This window comes from Hyperoodon ampullatus (assembly GCF_949752795.1).
Source record: "Hyperoodon ampullatus genome assembly, chromosome: 13".
NCBI classification, from domain to species: Eukaryota; Metazoa; Chordata; class Mammalia; order Artiodactyla; family Ziphiidae; genus Hyperoodon; species Hyperoodon ampullatus.
The window spans coordinates 65,573,788-65,593,895 of NC_136926.1; the positions used below are offsets into that span (position 1 = coordinate 65,573,788).

Here is a 20,108-nt window from a genome sequence, read left to right on the forward strand (position 1 = left end):
CTGAGTCTTCAATATTTGTGCTCATTTTCAGTCTACTCCTTCTATCAACTATTGAGAAAGAGATATTTAAATCTCCAACTGTAACTGTGGATTTGTCTATTTCTCCTTGCAATTTTATCAGTGTTTTGCTTCATGGATCTTGAAGTTTCTATCTATTTGGTACGAACATTTAGGATTCTAACAGTCCTCTTGATGAACTGACTCCTTTATCATTATGAAATGGCTTCCTTTATTCCTGGAGAGTCTATGCTCTGAAGCCACTCCCTCTTGCTTTTGACCAGTGCTACTGATGGGGTTAAGTTTATGTCTATCATGTTGCTGTTAGTTTTCTATTTGTCCCATCTCTTCTTTTTTCTTTCCCTTTTCCTTTTTATTTTCTGTCTTCTTTTGGGTTAATTGAGGTTTTTTTGTGAGTCCACTTGTTGATTTATTAGTTATAATTCTGAGCAGTGGTCAAGAAATTCTCTTAGAATACTAAACTGAGATTTTCCCAGGGATCACTTCCTTTTGTTTCCCATCTCTCAGGGATTAGTTCTTTTATTGTCTCATGCTCAATGTCTTGAAAACCACTGTTTCATATATTTTGTCTGTTTTGTTGTCGTTTCAGGTAGAAGGGTAAATCCACTCTCTGCTACTCTATCTTGGTGGGAAGTGAATAGTGATTTTAAAATATTTATAGGAAAAAAACACATAGTTTTACAAATTTTATATAGAAACTTAAGGAACATTGGAGAAAACCAAAGAATTTTAATCTAATATTTTTTCTTACTTAACTTAAGCTGTGATTGTACAATTCTTCCCACCTCTAATCATCACGGTATTTTAAATTTCACCCTGATTTCTCAAATATGACACTAAGTACACACTTAGTTCAATCTGTGTGGAAACTGTATTCCCTCAAAATAATCCCACTAATTACATGCCTTGTACTAACTCTACTTTATTTGCACTAACTAGTCTCCTTTGTAGATTATAAGTGCCAGTCATTCCTAGTCTTTTTCATTATTCTTCACTGTAGAAATCAACATACTAGGTACTCTCTACTTTTTCAGATAATGTTGTGACGCCATTAGGGAAGACAAACACTACAAAGCAGTTTTCCATTTCTAGTTCAAGTCCATCACCCTCTACTTCATTCCACACACTGTTCATTGTTCTGCTCATCATTTCCTGAATATACTATGCCTTTGTTCACACTAACCTCTTTGCCTTTACATCCCTTTCCTACAAAAATCTGCCTGGCAAATTTCTACTCACCCTTTAAACTTAGAAAAAACATCAATCACATTTTCTAGTTAGTTGTATCCATGTTTATTTCCCTCACTAAAATATGAAGTTCTTGAGCATGGAATAATTCACTTTGGCCTCCCTGGTACCTAGCATAGTGCCTATGTATTTAAAAGATTCTCAAAAAGTGGTTGTTTAGTTAACTAAACTCAGAAACAGAAATAACTTGGGAGGCAGCATGTCATGGACTGAATGTATGTGTCCCTCCAAAAGTCCTATGTTGAAGCCCTGACCCCCAGTGTGGCTGTATGTGGCGTAAGGAAGTAACTAAGGCTAAATGAGGTCATAAGGGTGGGGCCCTGATCAGAGAGGATTATTGTCCTCATAAGAAGAGACATGAGCTCCCTCTCCCTCTCCCTCTCCCTCCAGGTGGGCACAAAGGAGAGCTCACATGAGCACACAGCCTGAAGGCAGCCATGTGCAACTCAAGAGCAGAGCCCTCACCGGACATCAATCCTGCTAGTACCTTGATCTTCAACTTGCAGTCTCCAGAAGTGTGAGAAAATAAATTTCTGTTAAATAAGCCACCTAGTCTATGAGATTTTGTTATGGCAGCCTGAGCTGACTAATGCACATAGGGAGGTGGTTAAGATGAGGCGGTTCCTCTCTCCCAATCAGAAGGCAGGTTAGCGTTCTTGAGTCTCAAGGACCAGCAGTAGGAACTCTCTCTTCTGTTTAAAAAGAAATTTATTTCTGTCTTTCCTCTGGAGGGCTATACTTGAAACAGTGCTGCTATTTCACCCTTAGCCACTGCTACCACACAACTCACTCCAAACCAAAAAGATCAGACATTCTATAACCTGGTTTATAAGGTTAGAGTTTATATTTACTCCAGCAATATATATATCTCAGAGGTATGGGGATGATCACAGTGCTTCTGAAATAACTGTCCTTTACAAAAATAAAGCTAAAGAAAGAATACATAAAGTGGAGAGAGGCTCTGGTTTTGGATGGGGTAGTCAGAGAAGGCTTCACTGAGGAAGTGATATTTAAGTAAAGACCTGAAGAAAGTGAGGCTGTGAATTGAGTAGATATCTGGGGAAAGAGCATTCTAGGAAAAAGTAATAATAAATGTAAGTGGACCAAAGAAGGGCATGTTCAAGTTGCATTACTGGTAACAATCTCAAGAACCTATCTAAAGAATTACTTAAAGCATAAAAGATCTAAAACACATCACTATTTTTAGTTGCCAAGACCACACCCCACCCCCAGCAAAACTAAGTTTAACTTCTTTTTTTTTTTTTTTTTTTTTTTTACCTAAAACAGAAAATTAAATGATTACTCTTCAGCCAGCAGTCTGCTGCAGAACAGGAACTGGATTTGAAAACCACAATGCTAGCTACTGAAAACATTTTTAAGACTTACCTGAATACAAAATGAGAGTTATTGTATTCAATAATATGACTGTGACAATCTGTCTACCTCTGGCAGAGATAGATAGAAGGTGAGATGTGAGTTGTATTATATTAAAGCTGGAATGAAAAATAGTTTTCCAAACTTATTTCTTTAATTACTGAATTATCGTTACAAATAAAAGGCAGAAAGCTACCAGCAACATCAGTATTTGTTACTTTAAATTAGCTTAAATTGAAAACATGCTAACCACCAATATATAAATAGTCATGGTGGCTGTAGTAATCATGGGAAAAACGATAATAGCAGAATTTGGTTGCTTAGTATGTGACATTAGTATTGTGCTAAGTGTTTTGCATACATCATCTCATTTAAATCTGACCTCAACCTAGAGAGGCAGGTTTCCCTATTAATCTCCATCTTACTTGCTCAAGAATAACTAGCAGTCAAGTCTAGGCCTGACTCAACACCTAAGCATCATGCCATGGAAACGCTATGGAAATGTCAATGTCTATAAATCAACCTCAGTGATGGGTCCTGCTAGTCAGGGCCAGAATCTGATACAACTACTGACACTTTATTTTGTTAAGGAATATTACGGTGTAACGCTCTCAAAGCTCAGGATTTTAATGCTTCCTATCTTTGTGATCTATGAATGAACTCCACGTAAATATTCAATAATAATGTGAGAACCATATGTCCTGATTTGCCCAGGATAGTCCCAGTTTATACATTTTGTCCCACTGGAACTATCCGGCAGAGTTCCCTTTCACTCTGTTAAGGGTCCTGGTGTGAATGATAAATTATATGGTCATCTACTTAATAATCACTTCATTTTTTGCTCCACCCATTCACTGTCTTCCTTATTAAACAATGAAACATAGTAAACTGCCATCACTGTTTCTTTTGGGGGTGTAAGTTCATTAGACCTTTTCTTCTAATCAGAGTGTTGGCTTTCTCAACATTTAAAGTACTACTTTTTTCTTGTCTCCAAATGGTCCCACAACTCTTTCCCAATTTATATGTCTGATCTCATCTCCTCCCACACCCTGTCCCATTCCCCATTCTTTTCTCCTAAATGAACCTTTTGTCTTTCTCGCCTACTCTTGCCTGTATCTTCTTTCATGCCACTCCCTACGCTTGGAACAACCTACTAATCTGCCAAATCTCTTTCCTCAAATCACTTTTTAAGAGTCACTTTAGTCAGTAAAGCCTACCTGAGAACACCCATGCACCCACCTGACCTATTTATGGACTGAATCCATCAGATTCAAATTTGAATTGTTTTTGTTATTACACTACTATAAGGTTCATCATATTCACTGACATCAAAGGGTATGTGAATCCTGACAAACTTCACAACTTAAAAGTAGGGCTTTTAGATATATCTATATCTATTAACCAAAAAGAATGCACAATCCATATGGATCTTACTAAAAATTATAAATGAACCATTGCTTTTAGAGGATACAGGGACAAAAAGTGATATGTGGATAATACGATTGTCAAAAAGAAGACCACATTCACTGGTAATACACAATAAAAAAAATTACTCTTAAGTCTCGTGGGAAAAAATATCGGTGAATTGGAACACTGGTCTTACCCTGCTGCTATCACCTACAACTCGCCCAATTCTGAACACCAGAGCTCTGTTCATCCACACTGACAATAAGGACAGAGATATCTGCTACAGAGAAAAATTAGAAAAACAAAATGTCCCACGAAAAACCATCTCTTTTAGGCCAAAGACTAGTGGTATTTAGTGAACTAGACTAATGAATTAATGTATAATAACTCTCATTTTCATATTTTTTCAGTGGTATTTTACATTTAAGGAGGAAGATAATTAGTTCTAGGTAATATTGTAACTTTTGAACATCATAGTTTGTCTAAAACAACAATGAATTAAAATTCAAAGCTGACAAAGGGAAAGAGAGGCATGGACATATATACACTACCAAACGTAAGGTAGATAGATAGTGGGAAGCAGCCGCAGAGCACAGGGAGATCAGCTCGGTGCTTTGTGACCGCCTGGAGGGGTGGGATGGGGAGGGTGGGAGGGAGGGAGATGCATGAGGGAAGGGATGTGGGAACAGATGTATATGTATGACTGATTCACTTTGTTATAAAGCAGAAACTAATAAAAAAATAAATAAATAAAATAAAATTCAAAGCTGAAACGACAACACCAAAAAGATATTTTTAATGAGATCATGTATCTAAAAAGAAAATGAAAACTAAACTCTTCTCAGAAAAATATTTGAATAACAAATATTAATAAGCAAGGAAATAACTACTGCAGTTATACAAGTATAGGTTATCGGAAGAAATGTCATTTGATTGTGTAAGAGGGAAAATCAGCTTCTGTAAATACACGAAATCAGAAAAGGCACCTCCAGAACCAGATTAGGAATACCATGATAATACATATAGCATAATACATAACTTCATTATGCTAAAGAATGCTACAATACATGTGATGGGAAAGTGAGTTCTATGGTTTTGGTTATGGGGAGGTATGTCAAATTTCCACATGCTGTAAATAAGGCCACATCACCTTCTGAAAAGGCTACTTATTGATTCTTTTTAATTTTTCAAGTTAAAGAACACTGACTTATATAAGTATGTACGTTCCCCAATACATAAAAAGCAGTGATTCAAACCATGTGCCAACAAATTCAAATCCAAGACTACAAATACACCAGAGCTGAGTTAGTTAACAAAGCAACAATTTTAAGAGTTCATTTTACTGTTTGGGCTAATATTCCCATGACAGCAGAACAAAACCACCACCATTTTGGCTGTAAAAGGCATTGCAAATTGAAGCCAAACTGACTTTGGTCTCACTTAAAGAAAAGATATATACGTGAGTTACATTTACAAGTTTGCAACCAATGCCTCTGAGTTTAGTCACGATTCTAGCTCAAGTGGATCATCTTTCAGTGGAACCACAAGTAATTAATGTATATAGATTCACTATATAAACAGGTTACTATTGTCATTATTATATTCACAAGAGGAAGGGAGGGACTAGAAAACCGGACTGTGAGAGTGAAATAAAATCTCTAAACCATGGTAACAGGAAGTACCACATTACCATAGTCACACCAAGAGTCATGCAAAATTTGGTAGCTTGGATACCTCTTGCATTTGCTGCTTAGTGTCAGGCACAAAAATCAAGGCAGCGCTTCTTGAGAAAGAATATTAAAAAAACGAATGAAAATCAAAGCTCTTTCCTTTCCTTTCCTATCACAACACATTGCCTCAATATCTTGCTGGCTACAGTAATATTTCGTTATGCAAGACAAGAAAACAGCAAGAATTAAAAAGCCCACAGAACAGATGATTGCCCATTGTGTCTTACTGACCCGTATTTAATCCATAGTGATGCTCTCCACCTGACCATTGAAGGACAGTGAGAGGAATCTTGAGGCTATTGCACAATCAGCTGAACTATGAACAATATTCCCCAAATGCACTTTTTTCACTGCGCACTCAGAAATAAATTTACCTGTAGCTATTTATTTACTGGTTTTAGATTAATTTGTTAACCTTTCTTTTATTTTCTAACATTTTATAGAAATGATACTGAAATGTTACTATATGTAGTTGCATCCCTATCTTCAAATGTGATTTTGGAAGTTTAGGACCGAAGGGACATTACGTAAACCCTAAAAGGTGGACCCACTGCAACAAGACACAAACTGCTCTTTGCCCAGACTCCCAGTGCTGCCACAGGCACCGCACGCCAGGACGTAGAGCCCATACAGTAAAACTTCTACTGCCATGCATGACAGGGACCTGAGCTTCCTATTGGCTTCTAGTATGCGCTACCTGAGAATAAATGCACATAGGAAAAGCAATTACTGGTATTAACATGAGATACACCACGAATAAACTTAAAAATAACAAACATTTTTAAGTTGATGTAAATGTTACCTGTAAAAAAAATGTACATATATAGATAGTAACTATACTTCTAAATCCCCAGGAAAGCTTCTGCTGGTTTATTCAACGTTAGAAGGACAACCCAATTGTTAGTCACTAAACAGAGGAGTAACATGGAAGCTATAAGACTTTTAGTCACTATTGGAAATTATACTCAGTTGCTAACTGCAATTATTTTTTCTTTTCCCAGTGGTAACTAAAATGTAAAACATATCCTTTGGGTTACCTTGAAAATATGCCTATAAATGCTTACTTTGTGAAATCTGGTTAAAAACCTTTTGAGAATAGTTTGTATCTTTTTTTACTTTGAGAAGGAAAAATTATCAAACCTATAGCAAAAGTTAAAACCTAACTTAGACATTTGGGATACAACATTATGAAACTTTTATAAGGATTAGTAGCTTTGAAAAACAGGAGACACTGCATGTTCAGAGAGTAGAAACCAGACTAAATGGTACCTACAGAATTTAGAGGACCAAGAAATACAGTTTTGAGTTTCTTCTGTTTCTACAGTCCACAGTTCAATTTTGAATTTTAGCCAGTTTTATAAACTATCTCCAAGTGAAATTTTGAGTGGGTAGAGAAGTTCAAGAATTTAAACATAAATAGTTTAAAATGTATAATCATCAAATAATATTGGATTTGTATTGGGCTCTCAGATGGGCTGAAATGATTTCAAGGGCAAAGTTACTTAACAAAATCATACTATTATTAAAAGGCTTCTTGGGAGGCAGTATAAGGTTACAAGTGTAGCTTTTACAGCTAGAAAAGTTTCAGTTTCAATACTGGCTTTACCATCTTCTGGCAAGGTATTAAACTCTGTGCATCAGTTTCCTCATCTATAAAATGGAGATAACAATATTAAATACCTCACAGAGTTGCTTTGAGGATAAAAATAATTAATAGGGACTTCCCTGGTGGCGCAGTGGTTAAGAATCTGCCTGCCAATGCAGGGGACAAGGGTTCGAGCCCTGGTCCGGGAAGATCCCACATGCCGTGGAGCAACTAAGCCCGTGCGCCACAACTACTAAGCCTGAGCTCTAGAGCCTGCGAGCCACAACTACTGAAGCCCCTGCACCTAGAGCCCGTGCTCTGCAACAAGAGAAGCCACCGCAATAAGAAGCCCGTGTACCGCAATGAAGAGTAGCCCCCACCTGCTGCAACTAGAGAAAGCCTGCGCACAGCAAAGAAGACCCAACACAGCCAAAAATAAATAAAATAAAAAATAAATAAATCAAAAAAAAGTTAATAATTACAACAGTGTCCATTACAGAGTAAGAGAGTTCAATAAATATTAGCTATTATTACCACTACTGGGCAAAGAAAATATTTTGTATGTACTCTCTTAATATACAGCCTTTAGAAAATCCATACAGTACATCTAAAGTTCATTTAAAAATTAATTTTTAATGAACTGCCTCTTACAGACAGCTAGTTTGTAGAACTGTTGTGCAAAACAGCAACCTCTTGGAATATATTCTAATTTAAGATCAATATAAGAATGCACATGGAAAAATGCCTAAGAAAAGTATTAGCTTTTCAATTCCTATTCCAGATCAAATCTTTAAGATGGAGATTAAAATGTAACAGATTTAAAATATAACAGGATTAGGGACTTCGCTGGTGGTGCAGTGGTTAAGAATCCAGCTGCCAATGCAGGGGACACGGGTTTGAGCCCTGGTCTGGGAAGGGCCCACATGCCGTGAAGCAACTAAGCCCATGCGCCACAATTACTGAGCCTGAGCTCTAGAGCCTGTGAGCCACAGCTACTGAAGCCCCTGCACCTAGAGCCCGTGCTCTGCAACAAGAGAAGCCACCGCAATGAGAAGCCCGCGCACTGCAACGAAGAGTAGCCCCTGCTCACCACAACTAGAGAAAGCCTGCACGCAGCAACAAAGACCCAATGCAGCCAAAAATAAATAAATAAATATTTATTTAAAAATTGAAAAAAAAAAAAACAGGATTGAACTGAAAATTTAAAATCTCAAAACATAAATTTTTTTTTAAATTGGGGGAGCTATCTATTGAGAACAATTCATTAAGCACATGTATATAGCGAGATGCATTTCTCACTTTATAATGCTGTGACATTCAGTAAGGTGAAACTCTGATCTCCAGAGACTTGGATTCTACTTCTAGCTTGCGTGATCTTTGCCAAACCATTTAACTTCTCCATATTCTCCTCCAATTCCTCATTTTTTGTAAGATGGAATTAAATTTGTTGTCAATCTAACTTAGAGGGATAGGATTAGAGTAAATGTCATTCCCACTCTGTGGCCAAATTGAAAAGGTTTGCCTTTCTCGTCATGAGTACAATGATTTAGTTACTTACTGCCAGTAGGTGAAACATTAACTTCTGATTTACATCACTGCCTATTTAAATTCTGGAAGTCAAATAAATGTAAGCCTGGAATTGTGACGTGCCAAGGCATGGAGAATGGGTGAAATCACTTTTCTTCCATATATGGGAAACCCTGTATATTTAAGTCTGTTAGACATTCAGTAACCAAGAATATTTCTATAATAAGCAGTTATGCAGGTCTGCATGTCTGAATATGTACATGAAATTCCCTGCAAATGGCAGCCCCAGGGAAAGAGCATCCAACTTGGGGGATTTTGTATCCATTCCAAATCCTCCATACATTGTCTAAACTGCATGAGAAGTTTTAATTTTGCTGTTTAGAGTGTTCATCTTCGGGAACTCTGGTTACACCTACACATCACAGGTACATTAACTAAGACTTGAGTGCCTCCTTTACCAATGAAATCTATACCAAGCGCATTTGGTGGAAAAAAAGATCTATTACCACTTTGGGGGATCAAATATGAATTTCATATTATTGTTTCCTTTCTTTCTTGTTTTGTTTCCATATGGAAAAATCTTCATGATATCCTTCTTAGACTAAAATTTTACTTATCTGTAACTTGTAATTTTCCTTTTTTTATTAATCATTTTAATATCTTCTTTTGGAAGTGTTTTTACATATATGTACATTGAATATTTTCTCCCAATCATTATTCTTACCAGTGTCCTTGGAAGAGCAGAGAATTTTAATTTTCATTAAATCCAATTTACCAGTTAAAATTTTTTTTTACTTAGTTAATAGGTATCTTTTGTTATATTTTACTGACTTAATCTACATTTCTTCCCTCTGGACAATAAATTGTGCAGTGTGACTTGGCGACATTTTAGTGCCAATCACTATGTCATGCTAGTATAACAATTTATTTTGAGAAGGGTTTTAATGTTACTGTTGATCTTCAATAAATCTTACCAATATTCTTATAAGTAACACACTGAAAATATTTTCTTAAACGTTTCCAATTAGGTATAGTAAAATGAATATGTTTGCTTTTCTACTAGGTAATTTTGAATTAAAAAGGAAGTTACATAGAATTTTTAATACACACAGTGATTTTTTTTTTTTACTTCTTATCTATATTTCTGAAACTTCATTCTGTTACTACTATGACAGCTACTAGCCTCCACAATTTATTTATGCCAAAGGACAACTTTTCGGTGGGAGGGTGGTAAAGCTTGTAAGAACTATTCTAGCTTCAAATTATTTGAAATGCTGTATATGATTATGGTGTGTAGTATTATGTTTAAATTTCAAGAGACAAAATTTAATGTAAAATAAGCTTACTGCTTTGTCTGAGTTTTTTCTGCTTAGCTAGAGCCACCAAATAAAATATTTTTGCATTTTTTGAGTCATCTTTCAAACCATGTTGATATTGCTTTGATGGTCATGGTTTACCATATAAATCCAAAAAGTGAGTGGAAAATTTGTAAAATATTTAACGGAGAGAAAAAAAGCAATGCAATTTCACATATTCAAGAATTAAGGAGCCTTCCTTTGGCAGGCAGTTTTACTGCATATCTGTAGAAAGTATGACAAGAATACTTGATTATCTAATGATGCTACCTTGAATGCCATTTTGAAGATATAGTAGCATTAAAACAGGATTGTCATCATACTGCTTCTGGTCAAGTAATCGCTGAAGAAGTGGTCATTATTAGACTGGGCTAGTCTGCAAAAAAGTTAATTGTAATAAACTAAAAGCATCCATGCTCATCAAATATGAAGCACCTGTTGCATACTTAAGTATGATATTAGGTGCTAGGGATTAGCGGATAAAAAAGCATATGTTTTCTGTCCTCATGGAGCTTAGAGTCTACTCTGAGAGAGAGAGAGAAAGAACGTGTGTGAGAGAGAAAACATAGTACAATATTAAGTATAACAATGGATTTGGGGATAAGGAAAAATCTGAGGAAGTAACAAGTGTAAGAAATACAGAGTTGGGGAAAGAACATTCTAGACACGGAAGAGCATGTAAAAAGCCTAAAGATGGAAACAGGGTCAGCAAATCCTAGAAAATAAAAGAACTGGTATGGCTAGAGGATGTACCATCCTAAGGGCAAAGGGAATCCACTGAAGGGTCTGGAGCAAGGAAAAGCACTAGTTGGATTTAGTGCCTGAACATGCTCGCTAGGGGAGGCATTAGGGGTGGGAGCGGGAGTGATAAGACTGGAGGAGGAAAAACCAGATAGGTTTTCTCAGTCTAGGTGTAAGAGAAGACAGTTTGAGCTAGAGTGGCTGGCAGTGGGCACAGAGAAAAGAAGGCAGATACTACTTACATTTTGGATACAGAAATGAAATGAATAGAGTCAGGATGGATGTAGGGAGTGAGGGAATGAAAATGCTTAAGATTTTCATGGGATGGGCATAAGTAACTTGATGGATGGAGACACCATTTACTGAGATGGAGGAGACTAAAAGAAAAGGTTAATGGAGAAAGGTTAAGAGTTCACCTGAAAGATGGGGCCTGTGAGAGGTGTGAGTGGTGATTATAGCGTGAAGACGGCTGACAGTATGGGACTGGAGCTCAGAATTTCAGCTGGCGGTATCCATTTGAGAAGTCGTGACACTTGCATGACATGGAAAGTCATAGAAATAGACAAAAATGCCTACAGTAAGAGTTTAAGTGAAAGGAGAGGAAGACTTTAGGATCAAGCTTTAAGGAATTCTAATATTTTTAAAAAGAACCTAAAAAGAAATGGCAAAATGGTGGGAAGAAAGCCAGGAGTGTAATTTCACAGAAGCGAAGAGAAGGGTGTGGGACAAAGCTCTCTACACCTCAGCTCTGAGACCAAGCAAAGATGGTGGCTAGGTGTGTCAAGCTTTGCCCTCCTCTTTTCTCCAGAATGCACGGCGATGATTCATTCCCATACATCTTGAGAAGAAAAAAGAAACCCCCAAATCTCCGGATCAGAACACATACTAATTTAGAATAGTGATTTAAAAAAAATTTCACTGCCTATTGTTTATTCCTCCCAACTTTTCTGATCTGAATTTACCTGTCCTATTTTGATTTATACAGCACTGAGTACTAAGGCAATAAATCTTAAGACTGAACACCACATTACAGAAAATGGGATAAGCTTGATGACAAGATCAAGTAGTGAATATGTAACGCGAAAGGAAACCGTAATGGTTTAAGTGGGATAATACATTTCGTTCATGCCACAGAAGTGGCACCAAAATCAATAAAGCACATAGCCACAACAGAATTATTAAGACAGTATCATATGCATGAAAAATTATGACTATGGCTTCAAATATTTACTCATTACAAATTTGGTGAACAGCATACACTATGACAAGACTGTTCTACTAATTTAAAAACCCTCTCTTGAGGAAACTCATTAGAATATTATCTTAGCTTTAGATTGAAGAGGCAATCCTTTCAAAGCAATAAAATGGCACCGGATGTGATTTTTTAAACCACAATATAAAAGACATACCAAATAGGGTAAAAGCACTCCTAAATTTGACAGTTAGACAGAGAAATGACTTAATGTTGTGCTTAGAATTATAGACCCAAAATTTCTTTTCTCAAAAAGAAAAAATAACGAATTAATAAAAATTCTAACATAAGCCATGGGAGAAATTTTCTGTGATCACAGATCAGGGAACTCCTATCTATTCCCATAAATCACACTGCAGGTCTTTGTCAATTAATAAAATGACATTATACTATGTTGGTAGGGGGAAAAAAAAGAAAAGCCAAAGACATAGATTTTATTTGGGCAGTGGAGAGAGGGCACAGAAAAGGGAGAGAAGAAACTTACAATTTAAATTTGCATAATTAAGAAAACTATTTTAAAATTAATTTTTTAAGTTAATTTTGCAAAATAAGCAAACTTATTTTTAAAAGAAATGTCATATATCTTTTATTAATGTTCCACAACTATTTTTATACATTATCTAGTTTTTGTCCATGTGCATATAATTTTACACAGTTGTATTAACAGCAGTACATAACTCTATATACTTTTTTCACTTAACACTGTACCAGATGTTTTCCATATTTCTACTCATTTTTCCTTATAATATTTTTAATGGGTGCAAAATATTCCACTGAGTTGATAGGATATAGTTTACTTGTAGTTACTAGTGATTAATTAAAATTCTCAAATGCTCACTTAAAATTCTAAATTTGATTTCTACAGATGGCAACTCTTAGGTTAGTAATCTGAGAGTTGCTCTCAAGGCTTGTGTGGATAAACAGTAGAAGCTACCAGGTCTGAAAGCCTTATAGCTTCATAAGGTTTGACTCAAGAGTAAGATGGGCCAAAATCAATACATTAAACTAAGAATAAATGTAAAGCCCTGCAGTTAGGTTAAAAAAAAATTAAATGTGCAACAGGTCTAAGGAGATGTGTGTTCAGGTGAAAAAGATCTGGGAATTTTACATGAGCTAAGGTGTGCCTGCTTTAAAATGTGTAGTTTGTCTTAGGACAAATTAACAGAGTATAATTTATAACTATAATTCGGTTTATAATTTATATAGTTTTCATTTATAAAGGCCAAAATTATAAAGTACAACTGGAATATTACATCCAATTCTGGGTACCAAATTTTGTGATACGTGCTGACAAATATAATTATCCAGAAAGAGAAAAAGAAGGCTGAATAATCTGAAGATCATTTGTCTCTGTAATGGTTAATGTAATCAGGCTATTTAAGTTAAAGAAAAAACTTTAAGGGGAGTCATGACAGATGTTTTTAAAAACCTGAAGGCCTCTGATAAGCAGCAAAGTTTATACATTTATGTGTGTCTCTCAAGCAGAGCCAGACCAATACATGAAAGTTACTGGCAGGCAGACTGCACATATGACAACCTTTCTAACAATGAAACAGCAAGAACCCTACCACCTCCCGAAGTAGGAAGCACCCAGAAGCTCTCTCTCAGGGATGCTATAAAAAGAACTCTTACACTGGAAAGAAGTTTACAGTAGAATGACTGAAATTTCTATCGCAGTGATTCGTGTTAGACTAAGGTAAAGTTCCTTCCTAAGGAATAGGCTTATATTTCTCTCTAGGAATTGAATTACATTTTAAACAGTCTGCATAACCCAAAGCTACTTGAGGTTGTGAGCTGAGTCTGAGATTGCTCCTTTCAGACATTTGGCTTGGTTTATCCTCCCATACAACATAGTTGAAAGAAAAATCTTTCAACTGCAGGGACTAGATCACACTTGACCACGTGTCACTGTGTATGCAGGATGTTCATCACTTGCAGATGAACATGCCACAAAGGTGACCAGACGTCTCCTTTTATGTGAATCCTGCCCACATTCTGAAGTCTGTCCCAAATGGAAGCGTTTCCTGTCCACTGTCTCAGCCTGCAAGTGGTGGATGTTAAGCCAGTGGGGGAGGAGGAGGGGCCCAAGGCCCTAACCTCTGCACTTGAGGAAAAGTAGACAGGGCCAGGCAGAAACTGGATGCCAAAAGACAGCACACACCTCTGATGCAAACGCCCTGTTACAAGATGAGAGAAGACGGGAGATGTCAGAGAGGAGACAGGCTTGCAAGGGGGCAGCATTTCAAAAATGCTGCAAGTATTCCTGGCATCAGAATGTTTCCTTACCCAGGTACCTGGGCCTGACATTTCCTTACCAACGTGTCCTAAAGGCTTTTCAGTGTTGACAAGGGCGTTGGATTGAAAAATAGTCCCTTTGGAGGACTGATGCCTTAAACCTCTGCTAAGAATACTGAGCAACTTCCTGAGGACGAGAAGGGACCAGGAGTAGGGATGGGCTGAGGTGGCCCTTTGAGCAAAGGTGGTGAATGAGGACAAGGAAAATGGGAAAGAAATGCTACAGCAACTCAGAAACTGAGGGTGGACTTAACTCTGCCAGGAATTAGCTGAAGGGGGCTTGGGAATCGCACGCTGCTTTCTTTAGCCACGTGGTACCTTCATCTTCCTCCTGTCAACTTTTCACTTTTGTTCCTTCCTGCTTTGTCTTCCTCATCCTTTTCCTTCTGTTTTCTTTCATCTTCCCAGTTGACTGTGTATTTCTGTCTCCTGTCTGTTCCTGTGAGGTGAGGGGTGTGACTACAGAGTACAGTCGCACATTGTCACACGTGGCAGATGGTAAAACCTGCTGCAACTAGTATTAATGAACAATGCACCAGGCATGAGGTGCTATAAGATGTATGATAAGGAATAAGATTCAGTGTCCACTCCCAGGAGGCTCACAGTCTGGTAGGACGGATATGATGCACATGAAGACACACAGAAAAACAGAAGCACAGTGTGGTGGTAACTTTATGTGCCAACTTGGCTAGGCTATGGTGTCCAGCTGTTTGATCAAACACTTGTCTAGATGTGCCTGTGAAGGTATTTGGGTGTGCGATTAACATTTATAATCAGTTCACTTTAAGGAAAGCAGATTACCCTCTGTAATGTGGGTGAAGGCCTTATCAGCAAAGACTGAGGTTTCCTGAGGAAGAAGGAATTCTGTCTCAAGACTGTAACATAAAAATCCTGCCTGAGTTTCCAGACTGCTGTCCTGCCCTATGGATTTAGGATTTAAGACTGAAACATCAATACCTGAATTTCCACCTAATTTCAGACTCACCCTAAAATAAATCTCAACTATTCTCTCTCTCTCTCTCTCTCTCTCTCTCTCTCTCTCTCTCTCCACACACACACACACACCCCTATTGGTTCTGTTTCTCTGGAGAACCCTGACTAGTACACTAGTAAACAAGGGCAAGGTCAATTACGGTGTCCAATTCAGAGGTTCAATGATTAGTAGCTGCTCTCTCCATTCTTTGAAACTAGACAAGTTCTGTCTCCAGGTCCAAAGAGTATTCACTTACCTGATATTCACTCACTTTATAAGCCAGTTGAAAGTCACTGGCTTTAGTTTGATAAATTCTCCTATATTATACACATAAGAGTTGATCTATTATTTCCACTTGCTTTTCTATTTGACTTTTTTCGTTTCTTGAAAGTGTCGTTACTGACTCAGTAAGAGTCTGACCAACATCATTATGAGAGTCTAAAATTTTTCTGCTACCAAGAAAAGGATCTGTCACCTTAGTTGTCACACTGTCTTCAATTCCTAATAATCAAAGTGTTTTCACTTAGATATACTGTGTAGTCTGAAGCTTTCCTATGCGTCTTCACCTGAAAAGATCTATTTTAATTCTAAATGCTTTCTCTTTTCTAGAAGGTGGTCATGGAGTTTTTTCCGTCTTCCTCTAAATCAACTGGCAGTGAAGACACTGCCTTCAGACATCATACTTGGCTAACAGTATAGTGCTGGTGTGCGTCATCTCTGACTTACAGAAAATGTGTGTTAGAAATGTCAACTTCAAGTACAAAGCAGTAATGTCATACTGCCCCTCTACTAAACAACAGGAGTTGATTTTCTCTGATACTTGAGATTGATGGCTTGTCTTTAATCTAGATTCATCTATGACACGTTGCAACTTGCTGATTTTATAACCCCTCTGTATGTAAATGAAATGAGTGAGAAATACAAAATCCCAATGAATAATTTCTACCTTCTTATAAAATCAAACCTGCTCAGCTGAATGTGCCTCTATCAAAACACGGGTGCAGCCTCACAGCCAGCTCTCAGCTATACGAGCAGAGCAAGAAAGAGACCTCAAAATTCATATGTAATTTCATATATAAACCAGACAGAGCCCTCCCAACTATTATAAGTTAAACCTAAACATTTCCAAATGAAGCAAAGTAGAGAAAAATTCTGTCAAGTTTACATGACAACTATGTGGCGAAAAGCTTTTCTCTCTCCCATGAAACATAACAAAGTACTTAAGACATTTGTTTAAAAAAAAAAAATCCCAGCCACTTTTTTAAAGAATTATTTAGTATCACTTCAAATATAAATTTCCTCCTTAATCATTTAATTGACATGTATCCCATTAAAGCATGCAATTATCAGTCAATATACAGCATGCAGCATGCAGTAAATGGACAGCATAGGTTAATAACCTGGAAGCATAGGATCTGAGAATGTGAGAGCAAGTTAAAGACAAGAGTTCCTCTCCATTGTCACTGAGGGTCGAGAAGCAATGTTGAAGCGTAGAACAGTGAGAGTGGGGAAAATACAGTTTGTCCAACACATAAACATATCTCCGCAAGTGGCGGCAGGTATAACTGAAAGACAAGGGTAAAAGGAGAAAAACAGAAAGAGAGGAGTTTTCCTTTGAAAAAATAAATCATTCTCAATGACCTCAAAGCTTTCTGTGTATTTTCACTAGATGGTGCCCAAGAAAAAACAACTGTAAAAGAGAATATTAAAAAGATTAAAAACAAGAAAACAAACTGATTTTAAAAAAAATGGACAAGACCTAGGCAAACACCTCACCAAACATTTACAGATGGCAAATAAGCATAAGAAAAGATGCTCCACATCATATGTTACGAAGGAAATACAAATTAAAACAACGAGATACCACTACATACCTATGAGAATGGCCAAAATCCAGAATACTGACAACACCTAATGCTGACAAGGATGTGGAGTAACAGAAATTCTCACTTATTGCTGATAGGAATGCAAAATGGTACAGCCACTTTGGAAGACAGTTTTAGCTTTCTTACAAAACTAAACATACTCTTACCATATAATCCAGCAATTATGTTTCTTGGTGTTTACCCAAATGAGCTGAAAACTTATGTCCACACAAAAACCTGCACATGGATGTTAATACCAGCTTTTTTCATAATTGCCAAAACTTGGAAACCATTAAGACGTCCTTCAGTAGGTAAAAGGATAAATAAACTGTGGTACATCCAGACAGTGGAATGTTATTCAGCACTAAAAAAAAAAAATGAGCTATCAAGTCATGAAAAGACATGGAGGAAACTTATATGCATATTACTGAGTGAAAGAAGCCCATCTGAAAAGGCTACATAATGTATGATTTCAACTCCATGACACTCTACAAGAAGCAAAACCATGGAGACAGTAAAAAGATCAGTGGTTGCCAGGAGTTAGTGGGGAGGAAGGCAGTGCACAGAGGATTTTTAGGGCAGTGAAACTCTTCTGTATGATACCATAATGGTGGATACATGACATTATACACTTATCCAAACTCACAGAATGTACAACACCATGAGTGAAACCTAATGGAAACTATGGAGTCTGGGTGATAATGATGTGTCCAAGTAGGTTTATCAATTATAACAAAAGTATCACCCCTGGTACAGAATGCTGGTAGTGGGGGAGGCTAAGTGTAGGGTTGAGGCAGGGGTACATGGGAATTCTCTGCACAATCTGCTCAACTGTGCTGGGAACCCAAAACTGTTCTTAAAGAAGAAGTCTATTTAAAAGGAATAAAAGATATACTGACAGAGGGAAAAGTCTCAAAATATCATGTCATTAGTTAACGATATAAAATTTGCCTTGGTAGAGCAAAGTGACGTGAGATATTTTCTCTTTGCAGTGTTACAAATACATTCCTGGAAGGCAGGTAATACTACTACAGCAAGGTGGAAGATGCCATGGTAGAGGGAATACTAGGGGTCAGAAAACTTAGAAATCTAGATCCAGCCCAGCCACTGGCAGCTTTATAACAGTTGGTACTTGATCTAAGTCTCAATTCCACAAATTGCAACATGAAAGTACAAAGTTTTAAATTACTCCAAAACTTTGAAGTGATATTATAAAAAGGTAAAATAGTAAGAATTTATTATTATTATTATTATTATTATTGCCAGAGCAATTTCACTTGTATCACATTTCAGACCACTTAAAAACAACAAGTTTGAAAGAGGAAAATGCCAAATCAATCAAGGTCGATTAGCCAAATAGTGAATACATCAATTGATATGCCTAGACTATTTGTCTTTGAGAACCATGTCTGAAAAACCATACCAAAAGTCTATCAAAGTTCCCAAGGAGGCAACCAGTGATTTTTAAAGTGTGGTAGAACTCAAAATAAAACTAAGAGACTGAAAGATTAGAAACAGGGAAATTTCCACAAATGGACAATCCAATCATCCATTCAACCAACTAACCAATCAATCAACTAATAAGCCAAGCAGTATCTACTATCTACTGCATGTAGGAACAGTGCTCAACATTGAAGACAGGATGAGGAAGAAAATACATACAATTATTACCCATATAGAGCTTACAAGATAGAGGGAAAGACAGATGTTAGACAGTAACAAAATTACACCAAAAACTGTATAATTTCAAATTCTGAACTGCAATAAGCACTCTAAAGGAAAAGTACAGAATGCTTCAAGAGGAGTAAAATGGGGATCTCCTTGAGATGTGGAGGTTGAGAAAGCGCTCTTGCAAAGTGAACTTTAAGCTGACATCTTAAGGAAGAATGCAAGTTAGCTAAATAAAGAGTGTGGGCTGGGAAGAGGGGACATGAGTAAATTAAAAATCTATTACAAATAATATATGAATGTGGCAAAAAGAGTGGGCTCAAAATTAATAGCCTTCCTCTATTCAAAAAACAATCCGTTTTTAAAAAAATACCATGATTCCATTACAATGACAACAAAAAATGATGAAGTATTCAAGAATAAATCAAAAGTTATGTACAAATATGTATGAAGAAATCTTTAAAATGGTAGTAAGGAAACATTTTAGACTTGATAAAATGGAAAAAAATTTTTTTAGACAGGAAACTCTAGGGTTGTAAAGTCACCAAATGTTCACATGTTAATCTAAAAATTTATATCCTCACAAATATCAGTAAGATTTTTTAGAAACTAGACAAGTTAATTCTAAGGTTCATATAGGAAACTGAACATTTAAGAAGAGCCAGGGGGGTGGGGGACTTCCCTGGTGGTGCAGTGGTTAAGAATCCGCCTGCCAATGCAGGGGACACGGGTTTGATCCCTGGTCTGGGAAGATCCCACATGCTGCGGAGCAACTAAGCCCGTGTGCCACAACTACTGAGCCTGCGTTCTAGAGCCCACAAGCCACAATCACTGAGCCTGTGTGCTACAACTACTGAAGCCCGTGCACCTAGAGCCCGTGCTCCACAGCAAGAGAAGCCACCGCAATGAGAAGCCCGTGCATCGCAATGAAGAGTAGCCCCTGCTCGCCACAACCAGAGAAAGCCCATGCGCAGCAGCAAAGACTCAACGCAGCCAAAAATAAATTAATTAAAGCCAGGAAATTCTGAAAAACTAGAGTTATAAGATGGGATTAGCTCTGCCACCTATTA

At 37.1% G+C, this 20,108-nt stretch overlaps 1 protein-coding gene across 1 annotated transcript in view; it reads right to left on the bottom strand.

Moving 5' to 3' along the window:
- Window positions 1-20,108, bottom strand: part of DYM (dymeclin) — a 388,749-nt gene that overhangs the window by 149,791 nt on the left and 218,850 nt on the right. The window contains exon 14 of the mRNA XM_079717304.1: window positions 16,906-17,070. Coding sequence (XP_079573430.1) covers window positions 16,906-17,070 — 165 coding nt within the window. The remainder of the gene's footprint in view (window positions 1-16,905; window positions 17,071-20,108) is intronic.